The sequence below is a fragment of the Pristis pectinata genome, chromosome 13, assembly GCF_009764475.1.
Source record: "Pristis pectinata isolate sPriPec2 chromosome 13, sPriPec2.1.pri, whole genome shotgun sequence".
In the NCBI taxonomy this organism is placed as follows: Eukaryota; Metazoa; Chordata; class Chondrichthyes; order Rhinopristiformes; family Pristidae; genus Pristis; species Pristis pectinata.
Window position 1 is genome coordinate 6,650,935 of NC_067417.1, and position 20,111 is coordinate 6,671,045.

Sequence of the window (20,111 nt, forward strand, 5' to 3'; positions counted from 1 at the left end):
CCTGAGCGAAGTTTATAAATTTATGAGAGGCATATGGATAGGGTAGAGGGTCAAGGTCTTTTTCCCAGCGCGGAAATGTCAAATACTAGAGGGCGTAGCTTTAAGGTGAGAGGGGGAAAGTTTAAAGAAGATTTACAAGGCAAGTTTTTTACACACACAGAGTGGTGGGTGCCTGGAACGCGCTGCCAGGGATGGTGGTGGAGGCAGATATGATAGCAACATTTCAGAGGCATTTAGACAGACACATGAACAGGCAGGTTATGGAGGGATATGGACCATGTGCAGGCAAATGGCATAATGGTCGGCACAGATATCTTGTGCTGTACTGATGTTCCATGTACTTTCAAAATTTTCTGTTCTTATTTTATTGAAAGTGTACTGCCAAATCGAACATTGTGTTTTCCACTTGTCCTTACTTAAAAGCCAATTTTATAACACTCTTAAAATTAGCCATACAGTATGCCCAGTGGGAATAACACAATTTCATTTACCTCAGCATTGCAGCATGAGCCGTGGCCAGGATCGTCTACATCACTGCTTCAGTTCCAAATGAGTTTCATTTCACTCATTTCATCTCAATCCATTACTGTATCCTATTCCTTCTCCTTCATGTGCTTCGCTTTTCCTCAGATGCATCAGAGCTAATCATCACAGCCACCTGCACAGCAAGACCTACACTATTTGCATAAAGATACTCTTCTGAGTTTCCTGTTGATTTTACTCGTGCATATCTCATATCCTTCAATGTTGAATGGTGAAATTTGTTTACATTTTTTAATTTTATTAACTTTCACAGTGAATTAGGATGTTGCTGGTTTAATGGTCATTTCATTCAACCGTTTCAGAGCATAGTGCCTCTGTATCTTTATCTCAATCACTCAACTAGTAATTGAAACAAATAAATGAAAATATGTTATTTATAAAAGAACTTACACCGTATAAAGCAACGTTTCTTGTTGTGGCTTCCAGCCATTACACTGAACCAACGTATCAACACTTCAGAGAGCATTTGGTTGCATGGTACAATTCTTAAAGGGGTACCTATCCAATATTACATATGTCACATGTATCACAGGCAATTGAGAATCAACCATATTATGAGGAGAGATCTCTAGGTTGTTTTCTTTGGAGCAAAAGAGACGAAGGAGAGATTTAATAGCATTGCACAAAATTTCTGGAAAGCTTAGATGGGATAAAGAGAAACGATCTATTTTCCTTAGTGGAGAGGACAGTAATGAGAGGACAAAGATTAGTTTTAGTGAAAGGATTAGAGGAGAGTTAATGATTCTTTTTCAATCAGCGCATAGTGGGGCTCTGGTGCTCACTGTCTGAAAGGTACAGCAGTGAGAAAACCTCATCACATTTAGAAGGTACACCAACAGCCACAATCTGCGGCACATGGGTCAAAAGCTGATTGGTGGAATTAACCTGGTCTACTTTTAGCCAGCAGGACTTGATGGACCAACAGCCTCATAAATGTCCAACATTCATTAATTGCTGTAGACTAGGTAGACATGTAGACAAGTAGACTAGGCTGAATGACTGCGCTACATCTCCTTCCCTAAAACAACCTGGGTGAGCCAAGTAAGTTTTTTCAACAACTGGTAGTTTAACAATTTCCATTAGCTTTCTTACTGCATTTATTTTAAGATAAGACAAGATCTTGATTAGTCACATGTACATCAAAACACACAGTGAAATACACCTTTTGCGTAGAGTGTTCTGGGGGCAGCCTGCAAGTGTCGCCACTCTTCCGGCGCCAACATAATATGCCCACAACTTCCTAACCCGTACATCTTTGGAATGTGGGAGGAAACCGGAGCACCCGGAGGAAATCCACGCAGACACAGGGAGAACATACAAACTCCTTACCAACAGTAGCTGGAATTGAACTGGGTCTCTGGCGCTGTAAAGCGTTACGCTAACCGCTACATTACCGTGCCTGATTTAGTTGCTTCAATATAAATTCCCAAGCTGCAGTGGTAAGATTCAACTTTACTTGTATGGATCAATGTTCTCGTGCTTTGAACACTATAATAACTTCAACATGGGGTTAATCAGGGGCTATCAAACCCCTCCATTAAATGAAATCTCTGAATGTTGTCTCACTGAGAACAAAGAACCCCAGCCAATGCTGGTTTCTTCGGTAGTTAGACATACTGAAGAATTATGTGTCATTTTAATTGGAAAGTTGCAGAAGACAAATCCTAATGCCCATAAACAACTAGTTGATTGGAAAATTTTGTGATAAAAGTCTTAGTATTTAATATCTTCAATATCCTCCTCGGAACATTGTTGACTTGAACACACCGATCACTTTAGTTTCTTTGCTTTAAGGTCTCTATCATCTGTCCGTACTTGAGGACATGCCGGTCGGAGTTGTTGCTGGAAGAGTCAAGGCAAATGATCGGGACATGGGACAGAATGCCAGGTCTTTATACGAGATCATCGATGGAGATGGTATGGACGTGTTTGAAATCACGACAGACTCCCAGACCCAGGAGGGAATCATTACTCTTAAAAAAGTACGCAAGCTCCATTCTCTTGAATCTTACGCTGCTACACTGTTCCAAGTATTAACAGGAAAATAGAAATAGAATGGGAATATTTCAGAGCTGTTGGCATTAAAATTCAATGTTCTTTTCTCCCAATACTTAAGAACGTAAGAATTACAGGCAGCAAAAGGTCATCCAGCCCTTGGAGTCTGCTCTGCCCTTCATCAAGTTGGCCAGCTGTAATATGGAGTGAGAAACAATCTGCTGGAGGAACTCAGTGGGTCGAGCGGCATCTGTGGGGGGAAAGGAGTTGTTGATGTTTTGGGCCAAATCCCTGCATCAGGACTAGGAGTGAAAGGTTTTGACCTGAATCGTTAACAGTTCCTTTCCTCCCACAGATGCTGCTCGACCCGCTGAATTCCTCCAGCAGATTGTTTCTTGCTCTGGGACCCTTTAAGAATTTTGTTTTGATGAGGCCTCCCCTTATTCTTTGAGACTTTAGAACATTGTACCATGCAATGTACCAAGCCCTTTGGCCCATGATGTCTGTGCTGAACACAATTCCAAGTTAAACTAGTGCTCTTCTGCCTGCACATGATCCATATCCCTCCATCCCACGCATATTCATGTGTCTATCTAAAAGCCTCTTAAAAACCGCTACCGTAACTGCTTCCACCATGACCCCCGGCAGCCGAGAATACAGTCCCAGCCGACTCAATCTCGCCTCATCCAACAAACCCGCCATCCCTGGACCTAATCTTTGTCTAACCCCAATACAATCCATGCCTTGTCAAACTTAGTCCCGTTGTGAAAAGGACTCCTTAATCTATCCATCAACGTGGCTGATTAAACCAAGATCTTATTTACCAGCTTATTATCCCATTGCTGTGAAACAGCAGAGCCACCCGTGACCTTCAAGTGGGGATAGAGAAGAAGGGAATTTAGTCTGTTTGCTTTGGAATGCAGCTTTTTGGCTCAGTCTCCTGGCATTATTGTATACTTATCCAATTAATCCTGCTTTCCATACCTCCATCGCCCCATATTTCGTATACTTTTCAATTATTTATCTGTTTCTGTTTTGAACATTACTTCTTCCCCTGCCCATTCATAAAGGATGAGTTCTCAAGATAGCAGTAGGAGTGGGAGTGAAAAGCAAAAAGAAGAATTGTAGATACTGGAACTCATAGAGTCATTGAGTCTTACAGCATGGAACTAGGCCCTTCAGCCCAACTCATTCATGCTGACTGTGTTACCCAGCAAGTTAGTCCCATCTGCCTACATCTGGCCCATAGCCCTCTAAACCCCTCCTATCCATGTACTTATCTAGATGGCTTTTAAATGTTGCTAATGTGCCCACCTCAGCTGCTATTTTTGGCAGCTCGTTCCAAATACGCACCACTTTCAAACCGTCAAACAAAAACAGAAGATGCTGGAAACGTTCAGCAGGCCAGGCCGCATCTGTGGGAAGAGATACGGAGTTAATGTTTCAGGTCGGACACCCTTCATTGGGACTGGGAAGGAGATAAAAGAAGCTTGTTAAACTGCAGTGGTGAGGGAGGGAGGATGCCTCTGATAGGGTCATAGGAGGGTAGCCATGGGAATAGACAGGGTTATCTGGTCAATGAGGGAATAGGACCAGCCAGAGAGTGAAAACATCGACATAAGAATGTTATGGTTGCAGGAAGACATGCTCAGCAGATCATGTTGGGTATGTCTTCTACTCCCAGAGCAAGGGGGAGAGAACAAGCTGGGCCAATATGGAGATATAAGATATAAGGGGGAATATCAAGGGTAAGTTTTTTACACAGAGAGTGGTGGGTGCATGGAACACACTGCCGGCAGAGGTTGTGGGGGCAGATACATTAGGGACATTTAAGAGACTCTTAGATAGACGCATGAATGATAGAGAAATGGAGGGCTATGTTGGAGGGAAGGGTTAGGTAGATCTTAGAGCAGGAGAAAATGTCGGCACAACATCGTGGGCCGAAGGGCCTGAACTGTGCTGTAATGTTCTGTGTTCTATGCTCTAATATAATAAATGGACAGCTGATACAGACAGAGAAATCAAGTTACCTGAAGTTGTAGAATTCGATATTTTGTCCAGAAAGTATGTTCCTCGAGGTCTCATGGTAACAGTGCAGGAGACTGTTAGGTCAGAGTGATAGGTCAGATAGGTCATAGACTGATAGGTCAGAGTGGGAGTGGGATGGGGAATTAAAGTAGCAGGCAACAGATAGGTGCAGGTGCAAGGGAAAGTGTCGTACGAAGTGAGGTGGTATTGTGAAGGGACTGATATGCTGGATGGGGAGGAAAGGTGAAGATGTGCTAGTTGTGGGATCTTTCTGAAGGGGACAGAAATCTGTTGAACGTAAAGGCTGGTCTGGTGGAAGTTGAGGACTAGAGGAACTCTATCCTGTTCTGTCCCGGAGAAAGGATGAGAGCAGAGGTGAAGAAAGTGGATGAGATATGGTCACGGTCTTTGTTAACGATAGAAGAGGGGAAGCCCAGTTCAAGAAGAAGGAATTCATTTCAGAAGCACCTGTACGGAAAGTCTCATCATTGGAAAAAATATGACAAAGATGGAGGAAGTGGGAGAACGGAACAGAGTCGTAGGGTCATACAACACGGAAACAGGCCCTTCGGCCCAACGACTTCATGCCGACCAAGATGCCCATCTAAGTTCATCCCGTTTGCTCACATTTGAACCATATCCCTCTAAACCCCTTCTAACCATGTACTTGTCCAAGTGTCTTTTAAGTGTTGTTATTGTACCTGCCTCAACCACTTGCTCTGGCAGCTCATTCCATAAACACACCACCCTATGTGTGAAAAAGTTGCCCCCTCAAGTTCGTATTAAATCCTTCCCCCCTCACCTTAAATCCATGCCATTTAGTTCTTGATCCCCCAACCCTGGGAAAAAGGACTGTGAGCATTCATCTATGCCCTCATGATTTTATACACCTTTATAAGGTCACCCCTCATTCTCCTACTTTCCAAGGAATAAAGTCCTAGCCTGAGTCCTTACAGGAAGCAGGATGGAATGAAGAGTAGCTGAGGTATCCTGTGGGATGGGTAGACTTGTAATTAATATCAGTAGCTATTCTATCTCTTGAGAAGGAGACAGAGAGATCAGAAGGGTAGTGTCAATGATTAACCACGTGAGGACGAGGGCAGGGTAGAGATTGGCAGCAATAATAATTAAAGTTTTGAGTTCTGCATGAGTAAAGGATGAGGTACCAATGCAGTCATCAATGTACTGGAAAAAAAAGTTGAGGGAGTTGGTCTGGTTATGACTGGAACAAAGTCCTACCTAAGTAGATAGGGTGGTGAAGAAGGTGTTTGGCACACTGGCCATTGCATTGAGTCTAGGAGTTGGAAAGTTATGTTGCAGTTATATAAGATATTGATGAGGCCACACTTGGAGTGCTGTGTACAGTTTTGGTCACCCTGTTACAGGAAAGATGTTATTAAACTGGAAAGAGTGCAGAAAAGATTTACCAGGATGTTGCCTGGACTTGGGGGCCTGAGTTACAAGGAGAGGTTGTGTAGATTAGGACTTTATTCCTTGGAACGTAGGAGATTGAGGGGTGACCTGATAGAGGTATTCAAGATCATGAGGGGCATAGACAGGGTGAAAGCATGCAGTCTTTTTTCCAGGGCGGGGGTGCTAAAGACATGAGGGCATAAGATCAGAGGCGAGAGATTTAAAAGGGACATCAGGGCAGCTTCTTCACACAAAGGGTGGTGCGTATTTGAAATGAGCTGCCAGAAATAATAGTTGAGACAGGCACATTTACAACCATCTAGATAAGTAAATGGATAGGAGAGATGTAGAGGACTATGGACCAAACGTGGACAGATGGGACTAACTCGCTGGACAATACAGTCAGCATGGACGAGTTGGGCCGAAGGGCCTGTTTCCGTGCTGTATGACTCTATGATTCTATGACTAATGTCTGTTCCACATATCCCACAAAAAGACAGGCAGAGCTTGGACCTGTGCGGGTGCCCATAGCTGTACTTCTGATCTGGAGTTGAAGGGCAACTTGTTCAATGTGAGAACAAGTTCAGCCAGGGCACTGAGTGCGTTGGTCGAGGGGAGCTGGTTGGGCTTCTGCTCAAAGAAGTAGCAGAGGGGCCTCAGACCATCCTGATGTGGGATGGGGTGTAAAGGGATTGTACGTCCATGTTGAAGCTGAGTTTATTAGGACAAGGGAATTGGAAATGGTTCAAGTGGAAGAGGGCATCAAAGATTTCATGAACTGAACCAAAGGAGAAAGGACAAAGAGTCATACATCACCGCAACAGGTCCTTCAGCCCAACTGGTCCATGCCGACCAAAATGCTCATCCAAGCTAGTCCCATTTGCCTGTGTTTGGCCCATATCCCTCTAAAACTTTCCAATCCATGTACCTGTCCAAGTGCCTTTTAAATGTTGTTAATGTACCTGCCTCAGCCACTTCCTCTGGTAGCTCATTCTACATACATAAAAACCTTTGCATAAAATGGTTTCCCCTCAAGGTCCTATTAAATCTCTCCCCTCTCACCTTAAACTTATGCCCTCTAGTTCTTGATTCCCCAGCCCTGGGAAAAAGACTGAGTGCATTCTCCTGATCTATGTCCCTCATGATTTTATACACCTCTATAAGATCACCTCTCATTCTCCTACACGCGAGGAGTAAAGTCCGAGCCTGTCCAACCCCTCCCTGTAACTCAGTCCCTCAAGTCCTTTTCTGCACTCTTTGAAGCTGAGGTAGGAAGAATTAAGTTACAGGCTGAAACAATAGGGCTGCTAGGGTATTTGGGCAGGAGACAGAAATGAGCTGGGAAGGCTTGTATGCGATAAGGCTGGAACCTGTGGATGGCCGAGGAAGTGATGTCGATGACAGTCTGGGTGACGATCCAAAGGGAGGTATGAGGCAGTGTCAGGGAGCTGACGTCTGGCCTCTGTGAGATAGAGGTCAGTTCGCCAGACCAGGAGTGGGGTTCTTGGTCCAATTATTCTCCTGTTTTCTTTCTTGCCTTGGTCACCATAGCAATGGCTCTACAATGGCATTCATCATTAACATAGAATGTAGAAAAGGACAGAAATCAGTTGTGCCAAACTATATAAACCTACTCCATGATCAGTTTAACCCTTCCCTCCTAAACAGCCCGTAACCCTCTATTTTCCTTACATCCATGTGCCTATCTAAGAGTCTTTTAATTATCCCTATTGTATCAGCCTCTACCACCACCCCCAGCAGTGTATTCCAGGCACCCACCACTCTCTGTGTAAAAAATCTACCTCTGACATCTCCCCTAAACTTTCCTCCACTCACCTTAAATGGATGTCCTCCGGTATTGGCCATGGCTACCCTGGGGAAAGGTTGCTAGCTGTCCACTCTATTTATGCCACTTATAATCTTGTACACTTCTATCAAGTCACCTCTCATCACGCATCGCTCCAAAGACAAAAGCCCTAGTTCGCTCAACCTTTCCTCATAAAACATGTTCTCTAATCCAGGCAGCATCCTCCACACCCTCTCTAAAGCTTCCACATCCTTCCTATAATGAGGTGACCAGAAGTGAACACAACTGAATTGCTCCAAGTGTGGTCTAACCAGCCTTATAGAGCTGCAACATTACATTGCGGCTCTTGAATTCAATCCCCTGGCGAATGAAGGCCAACACAACATACACCTTTGTAACCACCCTATCAATTTGCACGACAACCTTGAAGGAGCTATGGATTTGGACCCCAAGATCCCTCTTATTACCAGGAGATCAGGATTAGAGAAGTGATATTCCTGCCATTGCATGTGAAGCACAAAAAACATCTCTATATCTGAGACACAAAAAAATTCTGCAGATGCTGGAATCTGGAGCAATAGAGGAACTCAGCAGGTCAGACAGCATCCATGGAGGGAAATAAACAGTCGACGTTTCAAGCCGAGACCCTTCATCAGGACTCTATATCTGTAAGGTGGCACAGCTGGCAGATGTGTCTCCTCACAGATCCAATGACCCAGGTTCTATCGGGACCTCTTGCACGTTCTCCCTGACATTGTGGGGATTTCCTCTGGGTGCTCTGATTTCCTTCCACATCCCAAAGACGCGGTTGGTAGGTTAATTGGCCACTATAATTTTCCCATGGTGTTGGTGAGTGGTAAGCATAACAATGGAAGGATAATATCGTGTGTTTGATGATTGGCACAGACTTGGTGGACGAGGACCATGAAATTTTGATGATTGTAGCACCTTAATCTTTCAATTTACTGGTGATACTCAGTGCTTATGAACTGCTGCAATAGTTGACCATCTTTTTTCCCGAAGGATTTTATTAGGTCATTAAACTTCAGACAGAAAAGTTGAGCATTAATTATATTAATAACCTCATATGCATTAAAAATGGAATATTTCTGACTTTTGGACTTGCATGCTTGATTGCTTGTTTAATTTTTGAGAGAGCTTTCTGCTGCTCTGCAACTGTCAAATGATCAATCATATTTTGAAGAATTGATATCACTGCCACTGCTTGCAATGCACACCATATCACCTCTATTTCTGCGGGGCGGGGTGGGGGGGTGCACAGTGGCACAGTAGAGTTGCTCTCCCACTGTTCCAGTGACCCGAGTTCAAACTGAACATCTGGTGCTGTCTGTGCGGAGTCTGCACGTTCTCTCTATGACCACATGGGTTTCCCCCGGGTGCTCCAGTTTCCTCCAACATCTCAAATATATCTTCCCAGCTCAAACTGGAGGAATAGCACCTCATTTTCCGTCTTGGAACCTTGAAGCCTAACGGCATGAATATTGAATTCTCACACTTTCAGTAATCCCCACCCCCCTTCCCCACTACACCCCCCCCCACAACCATGCTTCTTCTCTTCTTCCCTTTCCTAGCCTTTTTTTTCCTCTCTTCTTACCTTTGACCCATCCCCCAGTGGATCTGCTCTCCCCTCCTCCTCCGCACCTGCCTATCACTATCTCTTACCTGCATCTACCTATCACCACCTTGTGCCCACCCCACCTCCCCTCTTTTGTTCACCTATCACTGCTCTGCCTTTCTCTCCTATATATTGGGCTTCCCCTTTTCCTAGCTTCAGTCCTGAAGAAGGGTCCTGACCCAAAACGTTGACCACCTGCTTTTCTCCACGGATGCTGCCTGGCCTGCTGAGTTCCTCCAGCATCATAGTGTTTTTCATCCCAAATATATCTTCTGTCTGAAGATTAATAACCTTATAAGAACCTTTGGAGAAAAGGTGATCAACTATTGCATCAACACAGAGTATCACAAGTTAATTGAGAGATTAAAGTAATGATCAAAATTTTATAGTCATAGGGTCAAACAACATGGAAACAGGCCCTTCAGCCCACTGTGACCATGCAGACCATCAAACACCCATTTACACCGACCTTACACTCATTTGACTCTCCCCACATTCCCATCAACTCCCCCGAGATTCTACCGCCCACCTACACTAGGGCACGCATGGTAATGTAACGGTTAGCGTAACACTATTACAGCGGCAGTGACATGGCTTCAATTCCTGCCGCTGTCTTTAAAGAGTTTATACGTTCTCCCCATGTCTGCGTGGGTTTCCTCCGGGTGTTCCGGTTTCCTCCCACATTCCAAAGACATACAGGTTAGGAAGCTGTGGGCGTGCTATGTTGTCGCGGGAAGTGTGGCGACACTTGCGGGCTGCCCCCAGAACACTCTACACAAAAGATGCATTTCACTGTGTACTTCAATGTGCATGCGACTAATAAAGATATGTTATCTTAAGTTACAGTGGCCAGTCATAGAACATAGAACAGTACAACACAGGAACAGGCCCTTTGGCCCACCATGTCTGTGCCGAACATGATGCCGAATTAAACTAATTTTCTTCTGCCTGTGTATGATCCATATCCTTCCATTCCCTGCATATTCATGTGTCTATCTAACACCTTCAAATGCCACTGTCTCATCTGCTTCCAGCACTGTCCCCGGCAGCCAATACCAGGCACCCATCACTCTCTGTGTAAAAAAAACCTGCCCCATAAATCTCCTTTGAACTTTCCCCTTCTCATTTTATCATACCATATCTCATCATATTTTGTAAGTCTTCAGTGAAAGGAAAACTAAACAAAATGAGTTATCTAATAGGACTTCACCACAAGGACCCTTCTTAAGGAAGGAAAGTGTAGAAGACTGACGACGGATACAGCACGATATAGATCAGCTGCAGATGTGGGCAGAGAAATGGCAGATGGAATTTAACCCGGATAAATGTGAGGTTTTGCACTTTGGTAGGACTAATGTCAAGAGGCAGTAAGAGGCAAAACACTTAACAGTGTTGAAGAGCAGAGAGACTTTGGGGTGCAAGTCCATGACTCATTGAAAGTGGCTACATAGGTAGACAGGGTGGTTAAGAAGGCTTGTAGAATGCTGGCATTTATTAATCAGGGTATTGAGCAAAGGAGTCAAGAAGTTATGATGCATCTCTATAGAACTCTGGTTAGGCTACATTTAGAGTATTGTGTGCAGTTCTGGTTACCTCACTATAGGAAGGATGTTGAGGCTTTAGAGAGGGTGCAGAGGAGGTTTACTAGGATGCTGCCTGGATTAGAGGGCATGTGCTATCAGCAGAGGCTGGACAAACTTGGGCTCTTTTCTCTGGAGCGGCAGAGGCTGAGGGGTGATCTGTTGGAAGTGTATAAAATTATGAGGGGCATAGATAGGGTGGACAAGCAATATCTTTTTCCCATTATTGAGCGATCCAATACCAGAGGGCATGCATTTAAGGTGAGAGGGGGTAGGTTCAGAACAGACTTGAGGGGTACGTTTTTTACTGAGAGAGTGGTGGATGCCTGGAATGCGAATGCAAACTCATTGGGGGCTTTTAAAAGAGGCTTGGATGGGCACATGAATGAGAGGAAAATAGTATATGGGCATTCTGGAGGTAGGAGGGATTAGCTATGTCAGCACAAAATTGTGGGCCGAAGGGCCTGTTCTGTGCTGTACTGTACTATGTTCTATGAATGTCACCATCAGATTCCCCTCCTAGGACAGTCTGCGACCATCCAACCATGGAAGTTTGCCTATCTTGACCCCTTCCAAAATGTGATTCTTACTATTGGGAGCTCTCTGGAATCAAAAATTTCATTTTGGAGCTGTTCTCGAGGTGAAAGTCATAATATCAGAAGCTCTTCCGTAATGAATTTGGATATTATTTTTATTTTTACAAGACTGTGAGGCTTTTTTAAATATATTTTTGCTTCAAGTACAATAAGAAAGATTATTAGTAGGATGAGAAAGCATAGAAAGATTGTCAAACCAAATAGTGTGAATAACTTGGATTAGCACTGATAGTCACTCCATCATTTGCACAGTGGTAATTCATTTTCAGTTATTATCTGTCTGTCAGTCCTCATCTCACAGAATGCAAAATGTATGTAAGACTCTCCATCAGTACCCCACGATTGTACCTCTGTTTATCCAGCTCCCTATCAACAATAGATTCCATCAGCATCTAAATGCCATGAAGGCACTAAGGCCTCATTTAATCACACACTGCTTGGCTTAAGTGGGACGGCTGGTTCCAGAGATGAGGGATTTCATCTATAAGGTTAGACTGGAGAAGCTGGACTTGTTCTCCATGGGCCAAAGAAGGTTGAGAAGAGATTTGACAGACATGGATCAGACCATGACTAGTTTAGATAGCGTAAACAGAGGAGAACTATCCCCATTGCTGGATAGTTCAGGAACAGAAAGTCAAAGGGGTGGTTAAGAGATAAATGATTGGGGATGGGAAGAATTATTTTTTGCATAGGGAGTGGTTATGACCTGGAACTCATTGCCAGCCAGGTCAGGGCTTTCAAAAAGGAATTACATAGGAACATGAGAGAAAAGGGCTGTGGTTAAAGGGCAGGGGATTTAAAATGGATTGCTCTGCAAGGAGCCAGCATGGATTTGATGGTCCAAATAGCCTCTTTCTGTGCCCTAACTATTCAATGATTCCATGAAACTATGATAATGGTGACCTGAAAATTTATACCAGTCATTGAGCAGATGCCTGTGGCAGATCAATGGGTAGCACTCTCATCCAGGTTGGAAAATGATGGGTTCAAGTCCCACTCCAGAGACTTGAGTAGAGAAAATCATCATGGGCATTGAGTGCAGTACTGAGGGAGTACAATACTGCGGAGGTGCCCTTGTTTGCATTAATCAAAACCCTCTCAGTTGGATATAAAATATACCATGCTAAAATGGAAAGCGGAGATGAGTTCTACCCAATGCCCCGTCCAATATTTATTCCTCAATCAAAGTTGCTAAAACAATTTCACCAGTCATTGTCAAATTGATCTTTGTGGAATACATGAATATTCAAATTAAGATCTGGAGCAGCCCTCTTGACCCCTCAAGTGTTCTCCACTATTTAATAAGATCATGGCAGATCTAATTGTAATTTCAACCCTACTTTCCCATTACCCACAATAACCTTTTCACCCCTTGCTTATCAAGAACCTATCTATCGCTTGCCTTAAAACTATTCAAAGGTTCTGCTTTCATCATCCTTTGAAGGACAGGGTATCAAAGACTCACAATCCTCTGAGAGCTAACCGTGCTCAAATTGGTTGCGAGGTTTCCCGTATAATAACTGTAGCTACACTTCAAAGAGAACATGATTGACTGTAACGTTTATTGGGCTGTCCTGAGGTCATGAAAAATGCTAAATAAATGTAAGCCAGTCTATTGTCTTGGACTGTAATGGGGTTCTGTTTGCTACTAAGAATTGTTCCAGTGTGATCCATTGACACCAACGGGAGGCAAAGTCTGGAGATGGAGATTTGGAGTTCTAATTGGAAGTCTGTGACTAATGGTGCACCATAAAGATTGGTGCTGGGACCCTTGATGTTTGTGATATACATTAATAAATTGGATGTGAACTTACGAGGTATGTTAAGTAAGTTTGCAGATGATATGAAAATCAATGGTGTTGCAGATAGTGAGGAAGGTTGTTTAGGGCTACAGGATGATATAAATCAGCTGGAGAATTGGGCAGAGCAATGGCAAGCGGAATCTAATCCTGATGAATGTGAGGTGATGTATTTTGGAAAGGCAAACAGGGTAGGAAGTACACACTATATGGTAGGGCCCTAGGAGTGTTGATGAACAAGGAGACCTCGGGGAACAAATCCATAGATCACTGAAAGTGACAGCACAGGTGGATAAGGTAACAAAGAAGGCATATGGGATGCTTGTATTCATAGGCCGTGACATAGAATGGAAGAGCTGGGTGTCACGTTACAGCTTTATAAAGCATTGCTCGGGCTAACACCTGGAATATTGTGTGCAGTTCTGCTCACCACACTATAGGGGGATGGGTATTAGGTGAGGGGTAGAAAGCTTAGAAGGTTCTGAGGGGGAATTTCTTCACACACAGAGTGGTTGGGGTCTGGAATGAGCTGCCTGAGGAGGTGGTGGAGGCAAAGACTCTCATGGCATTTAAGAAGCACCTAGACAAGTACTTAAATCAAGGCATAGAAAGCTTTCGACCTAATGCGGGTAAATGGAATGAACGTGGGTAGGTACAAGGGGCAGCATCGGCACGATGGGCTGAAGGGCCTGCTTCCACGCTGAACAATGCTACGACTCCATGCAGGCTCCAAGTTGCACAGTCCTTTGCCATTGGACATACCCAAGGCAACTGAACTCCACTGCCTGAAAGATCCCAGCCAAGGCGTCCACATGCCAGCTTAGGTCAGGAGTTCATGCACAGAGCCAGCATTCACAGTGTTTGTCTTCCAGAGCCCAGGAACTTTTATAGAATACTTGAGACTGTAGATCAAAACTTGGGAGAGTTTCCAGTTGAGATCACTGCTCCCCCCTTGGAAAGGAGTCTTTTGATGACTGGTTGGTATATTTGTCGATGTTGTACAGAATACCACTTGGAAGAAAGAGGTTGTCCAGCACTTACTTAAGACTTCCATGGCAATATTAGCACACAAGTAGGCAATGGCATGCTTGGTGGGTGCACACTGTGGCTGTGTGCCGGATAATGTCAAGCATGGGTTGCCTTCCTTGGAGAGCCAAGAGAACATCCTGGGCATATTCCATCAGTGTAGCTAGACAAACCAGAAATACTCTTTCATCCTCTACGAACCCAAAAACTTTGAAAGAGAGGTTTGTCAATCCCTTGGCCTTCTTCTTGTGAATGACCCTCTATCTATAAGCTGTTATTCCCACTTCTTGTGTGAGTGTTATGCAACAGTATTCACATAAATGCATAATATTCAGTCAATGCCTCAGTATTCTCACACTTCAGAACAACATGGAGGGATCATTATTGGAGGTAATATGTATGGGCTGCTATAGTGGCTTTGATGTGTAATAGGTGGTGGCACGGTGGTGTAGCGGTTAGCATGACACTATTACAGCGCCAGTGACCCGGGTTCAATTCCTGCCACTGTCTGTAAGGAGTTTGTACGTTCTCCCCGTGTCTGTGTGGATTTCCTCTGGGTGGTCTGGTTTCCTCCCACATTCCAAAGGCATACGGGTTAGGAGCTGTGGGCATGGTATGTTGGCGCTGGAAGTGTGGCGACACTTGTGGGCTGCCCCCCAGAACACTCTACGCAAAGATGCATTTCATGTTGTGTTTCGATGTGCATGTGACTAATAAATAAATATCTTATCTTAATTTACCTTATCTTAATAGATAATTCATAATAGAAAGTTATTTTGTTGAACTGTGAGAGATTGGGTATTATTGATGGTACCTCTACCAGTGTAAGTACAACTTCCCCACATCGTTCCCTGATAATTGACCTGTTTCCTCAAAGCATGTTGCCTGCTCCACATAACATGGTGGAGAGGACAACCTGCCTGTAGTTCGGTGTTGTAACAGGAAGCTCAAAGCATCTGAACCATGCAATGTCTAACTATTGCAAAGTCAGCAGTGGTGGGAGGATTAAATTAACGCTCAATTGTCACCCCTAGCCACCAGAGCCACGAGTCTGAAGCCCTTGTTTTGACCTGATTGTGTTCTGTAGAAAACACAGCCTCAGATGAAAGAAGTACCTTCTCACTTCATTATAATTTCTTCAGAATGCATTAAGATGCCACAAATATATACCTGTCGATGTTAATTTACAAGACAGCACACTAATTATTTTCAGCCTTTGAGCTCCTGTTGCAAATTAAATGAAAGTAAAATTGTTACATTATTTGAGGAGAGGACACAAAACTTGACTGCTGTCCAATAAGATTACAACAGAAAAATATAGAATCAGCAGCATGATCCACACTTAAAGATACATTATGATCATGCACATCTTTAATAATGAAGAAACAGAGTGGTTCTGTGTATGTGTAATGACTGTTAAAATTTTAATAGATTGTCTCAATAAATGAATAAGTGGGAAAATGGAAAGACCTTGAGTGTTATAATACAAGCAAAAAAAAAATAATAGCACTGTAAGCAGATTTCTGCTCTCCAAATAAAATATCTACAATAAATAATCACTGAAAAACTATCTTATTATTTTTGAGGACTAATACTTGGGTGAACTTGTTGTGAGATGTACCAATCCAACAGAAATTACATCCATCAGTGTTAATATCATTTGTTTTGCTCCTGCTTCAAGTCATTAGTGGAAAACATTCATCTTTGTCACTTCCCACAGCCTCTGGACTTTGAGACCAAGAGATCCTACACACTGAAAGTGGAGGCAGGGAATACACACATCGATCCACACTTCATCAGCAAGGGACCCTTCAAAGACACGGCAGCCGTGAAGATCACTGTAGATGATGCAGATGAACCTCCTGTATTCTCCTCGCCTGCCTATTTCTTGGAAGTGAGGGAGAACGCGGCCTTGGGCTCAGTCATCGGAGAGGTTTTGGCTCATGACCCCGATGTCATCGAGAGCTCTGTAAGGTACTGAAGGCCGTGTCTCGATTTCTTTCTCTGCCTGTAAACCCTTTAATGGGGTGCCAATTCCCCAGGTCCTAGTTCAACTGCTGTAGTATTTGGGAATATGGACAGCGATCATTTGTGGACTATTCACCCAGCAAATGGACCTATTGTTGCCACACTCCATGAGCTTAGGAACTTCATTAAGCATCTGTGAACCTTGAAATTGAGGGTCACCAGCTACGAAACAGTAGTAGACATCATGTTGGGTCTGATCATACCATGGCTCCAAACACACACACACACACACACACACACACACACACACACACACACACACACACACACACACACACACACACACACACACACACACACACACACTCCTCACAGGCATATTCTCACAACATAAATACACTCCACACATATGGGGCACGTTCCATGCACACCAACACACGTATACACATGCACACACACACAGCCAAAGCCACCTTCCCCACCTCATCCCCAAGCACAACAGCATAACACACACGCACTCTCTCTCACACACACACTCTCATACATGTACAGTATGTGCACACACAAACACATCCTGGTAATGCAGCATTTACTGTTGTTTCTTGTTTTGAAGCATCAATTTGAACACATAGTGTGGGATCAGAGTCTCATGAACACTAGGTAAGGGAAAGGAAGCGTTCCATTCTTCGGAACACACGAATGAACCAGGTTGGGTTTTAGCAACAGTTGGCAGCTTTTGAAGCCAAGCACAAATCTGAACATGTGATGCCTGGACTATTGGGCTATCACCTCCTGAGTGTAATACCCTAGGCTGCCCACTGATGGCCATGGGTGAGATAAACTGAATGTAAAGTAGAAACCATACAAAGGACCTTGTAATCTGTCATTTGAAGAGTGCGCGCATGCGCGCGCGCACACACACACACACACACACACACACGTACATACACAGATACATAGAAACATACATAAACACACGGGCACACATAAACACAAACATGCATGCACAGAAACACACACACACAGAAAAACACACAAAAAGCACTTACATACACAGATACACAGAAACACACAGAAACACACAGGCACACACTAATGCATACACAAGTACACACACACACAAAAACACACACACACACACACACACACCAACACACACACGAATTACTTGATTATTGTAACATTGATTGGATCTTTCTGTGTGCAAGCAGGCTGTCTTGTTTCCCATATGATAATAGTGACCAATAGGGCTAGAAGGATTTCAAGATATCTTGTGTGTGTGTGTGTGAAGGATGCTATCTAAATGCAAGTCTTTCTTTGTTTCACTGCTGAGAGAAATGTGCTCTTTGCATAACCTGCACTGCACCTCAGCTTCGAGTGTTTGATTTATCTATTTATTCAATAGATTTATTCGTGTCTCAGCAAATAGCTTCAAATAATAGAAGAGTGCAGGAAGATTTAATACCCTAATAGCATGAGTTAGCCTGTGTAGTCTGTGACTGAGCAATGTTCACAACACTAATTTTAGAATTTTCAAATGCGTAGTTGAGAAAGCAAATCAAACTTTAAAGCACAATTAAAGTTTAAAACCCATTTTGAGATGGGATGGAGACAAATATAATCTGCTTCCTCGAGATTATTCAATGACAGGTGGCTGTCCATTTTATGTTGAAGTAGCTTTCATGGATTAATAATGGTTTTGTTGTTTAGATCGAGTTATCCTTTTCCCAGCCCAACGCCTGGACTCACAAGAACACAAAAAAATAGGAGAAGGTGCAGACCATTCAGCCCCTCAAGCCTGTCAACAACAGTGAACAGTACAGCACAGGAAGAGGGCCTTTGGTCCACAATGTTGTGCTGAACTAATTAAGTTAATGATATCTAATTACTTCTGCCTGCACATGGCCCATATCCCTCCATTCCCAGCATATTCATGTGCCTATCTAAGAGCCTCTTAAACACCTCCATCATCTCTTCCTCCACTACCACCCTTGGCAGCGCATTCCGTACACTACTCGCTGTGTAAAAAACTTGGCCTGCACAACCTCTTTCAATTTACCCCCATCACCTTAAGTTCATGCCCTCCAGTATTAGACATTTCAACCCTGCGAAAAAGATACTGGCTGTCTACTTTATCTATGCCTCTCATAATTTTATAAACTTCTATCAGGTCTCCCCTCATCCTCCACCAATACAGAGAAAACAACCCAAGTTTGACCAATCTCTCCTTATAGTACATGCCCTCTAATCCAGGCAGCATCCTGATAAGCCTCTTTTGAACCCTCTCCAAAGTCTCCACATCCTTCCTATAATGGGGCAACCAGAATTGAATGCAATACTCCAGATGCGGCCTAACCAGTTTTATATAGCTGATCCACAGTTCAATATGTTTGTGGCTGATCTAAACTGGCCTCAGTTCCCATTCTTTGCCAGTTCTCCTTCACTCTCAATCCCTGATCTTTCAAAAATGTATCTACCTTCTTTTTAAGTACTTCTAATGATCTAGCTGAAGTATGTAACAAGGTCCCATAGGGTGAATAAAGTATTAACAAGGTTGAAGAGTTGGTTGAAGTGTTCTTGGAAATACTGGGTCTTTTTCAGGTTGGTAGACTGTTATTCACGGATTGCCGCAGAGATCAGTCCTGGGTCCTGGTCTGCTCCCAATTAACTTCCGTGATGTAGATAAAAACACAGAAGATGATAATGGTGATGCAAGTCATGGCAGGAAAGGGAGTTGTGAGGATAATGCAAAGAGACTACAAACACATGAATGCTGGGTGGATAGGAGTACAATATGGTAAAATGTGCAGCTGTGTACTTTGTGAGGAACCGCAGAATGGATTTTAAATGGTTAAATCATTAAACCTGCAGAGGAATCAGGAGATCCTCCTTCTGAATTCCAGTGAGTACAGGCCCAGAGCCATCAAACACTCCTCATACGTTAACCCTTTCATTCCCAGGATCACCACTTTATATGGTTGGCTCTTTTAAAGATGCCCTCTGAAATGCATTTGCAAGCCATTTGGTTGTCAGTGCTTCTTAAGAGGCATTTAGGGATGAACAATAAATGCTGGCCTTGTCAGCTTATAGGCAGATCCTGAAAAATAAATTAAAAGATATACGTACTCCTACATTTCATAATCTTATATGATGAAATATCCAGTTTATATGTCCATCCAGCGTAGGCCATAGAGTCATACAGCATGGAAACAGGCCCTTCAGCCCAACTGGTCCATGCTCACCAAGATGCCCATCTAAGTTAGTCCCATATGCTCACATTTGGCCCATATCCCCCTACCCATGTACCTGTCCTACCCATGTACCTGTCCAAGTGCCTTTTAAATGTTAAATATTGCTGCCTCAACAACTTCCTCTGGCAGCCCGTTCCATATACGAACCACCCTCTTGGTGAAAAAGTTGCCCATCAGGTTCCTATTAAATCTTTCCCCTCTCACCTTAAAGCTATGCCCTCTATTTCTTGATACCCCAACCCTGGAAATGCTACAATGACACAAGATCAAATCCGTGTGGAGGTAATGATGACCAAACCTTCCTATGGGACACCCGATGTCAAAATCAATCAAACTTCTGGTTGTGTGCCAGCAAATGGGTCAATGCAAAAGAATCACCATATACTTCGCAGACAAGTATCTCCTGAGGAAAGCGATGTTTGACAAATCTGTTGAAGTTCTTTGAGGATGTGTCCAGTAGGGCAGATGT

The 20,111-nt window shown here is 43.6% G+C and overlaps 1 protein-coding gene across 1 annotated transcript in view; it reads left to right on the forward strand.

Moving 5' to 3' along the window:
• cdh8 (cadherin 8) overlaps positions 1 to 20,111 on the forward strand; it is a 249,829-nt gene that overhangs the window by 174,072 nt on the left and 55,646 nt on the right. The window contains exons 6-7 of the mRNA XM_052028021.1: positions 2,338 to 2,525; positions 16,144 to 16,397. Of these exons, the coding sequence (XP_051883981.1) occupies positions 2,338 to 2,525; positions 16,144 to 16,397 (442 nt within the window). The remainder of the gene's footprint in view (positions 1 to 2,337; positions 2,526 to 16,143; positions 16,398 to 20,111) is intronic.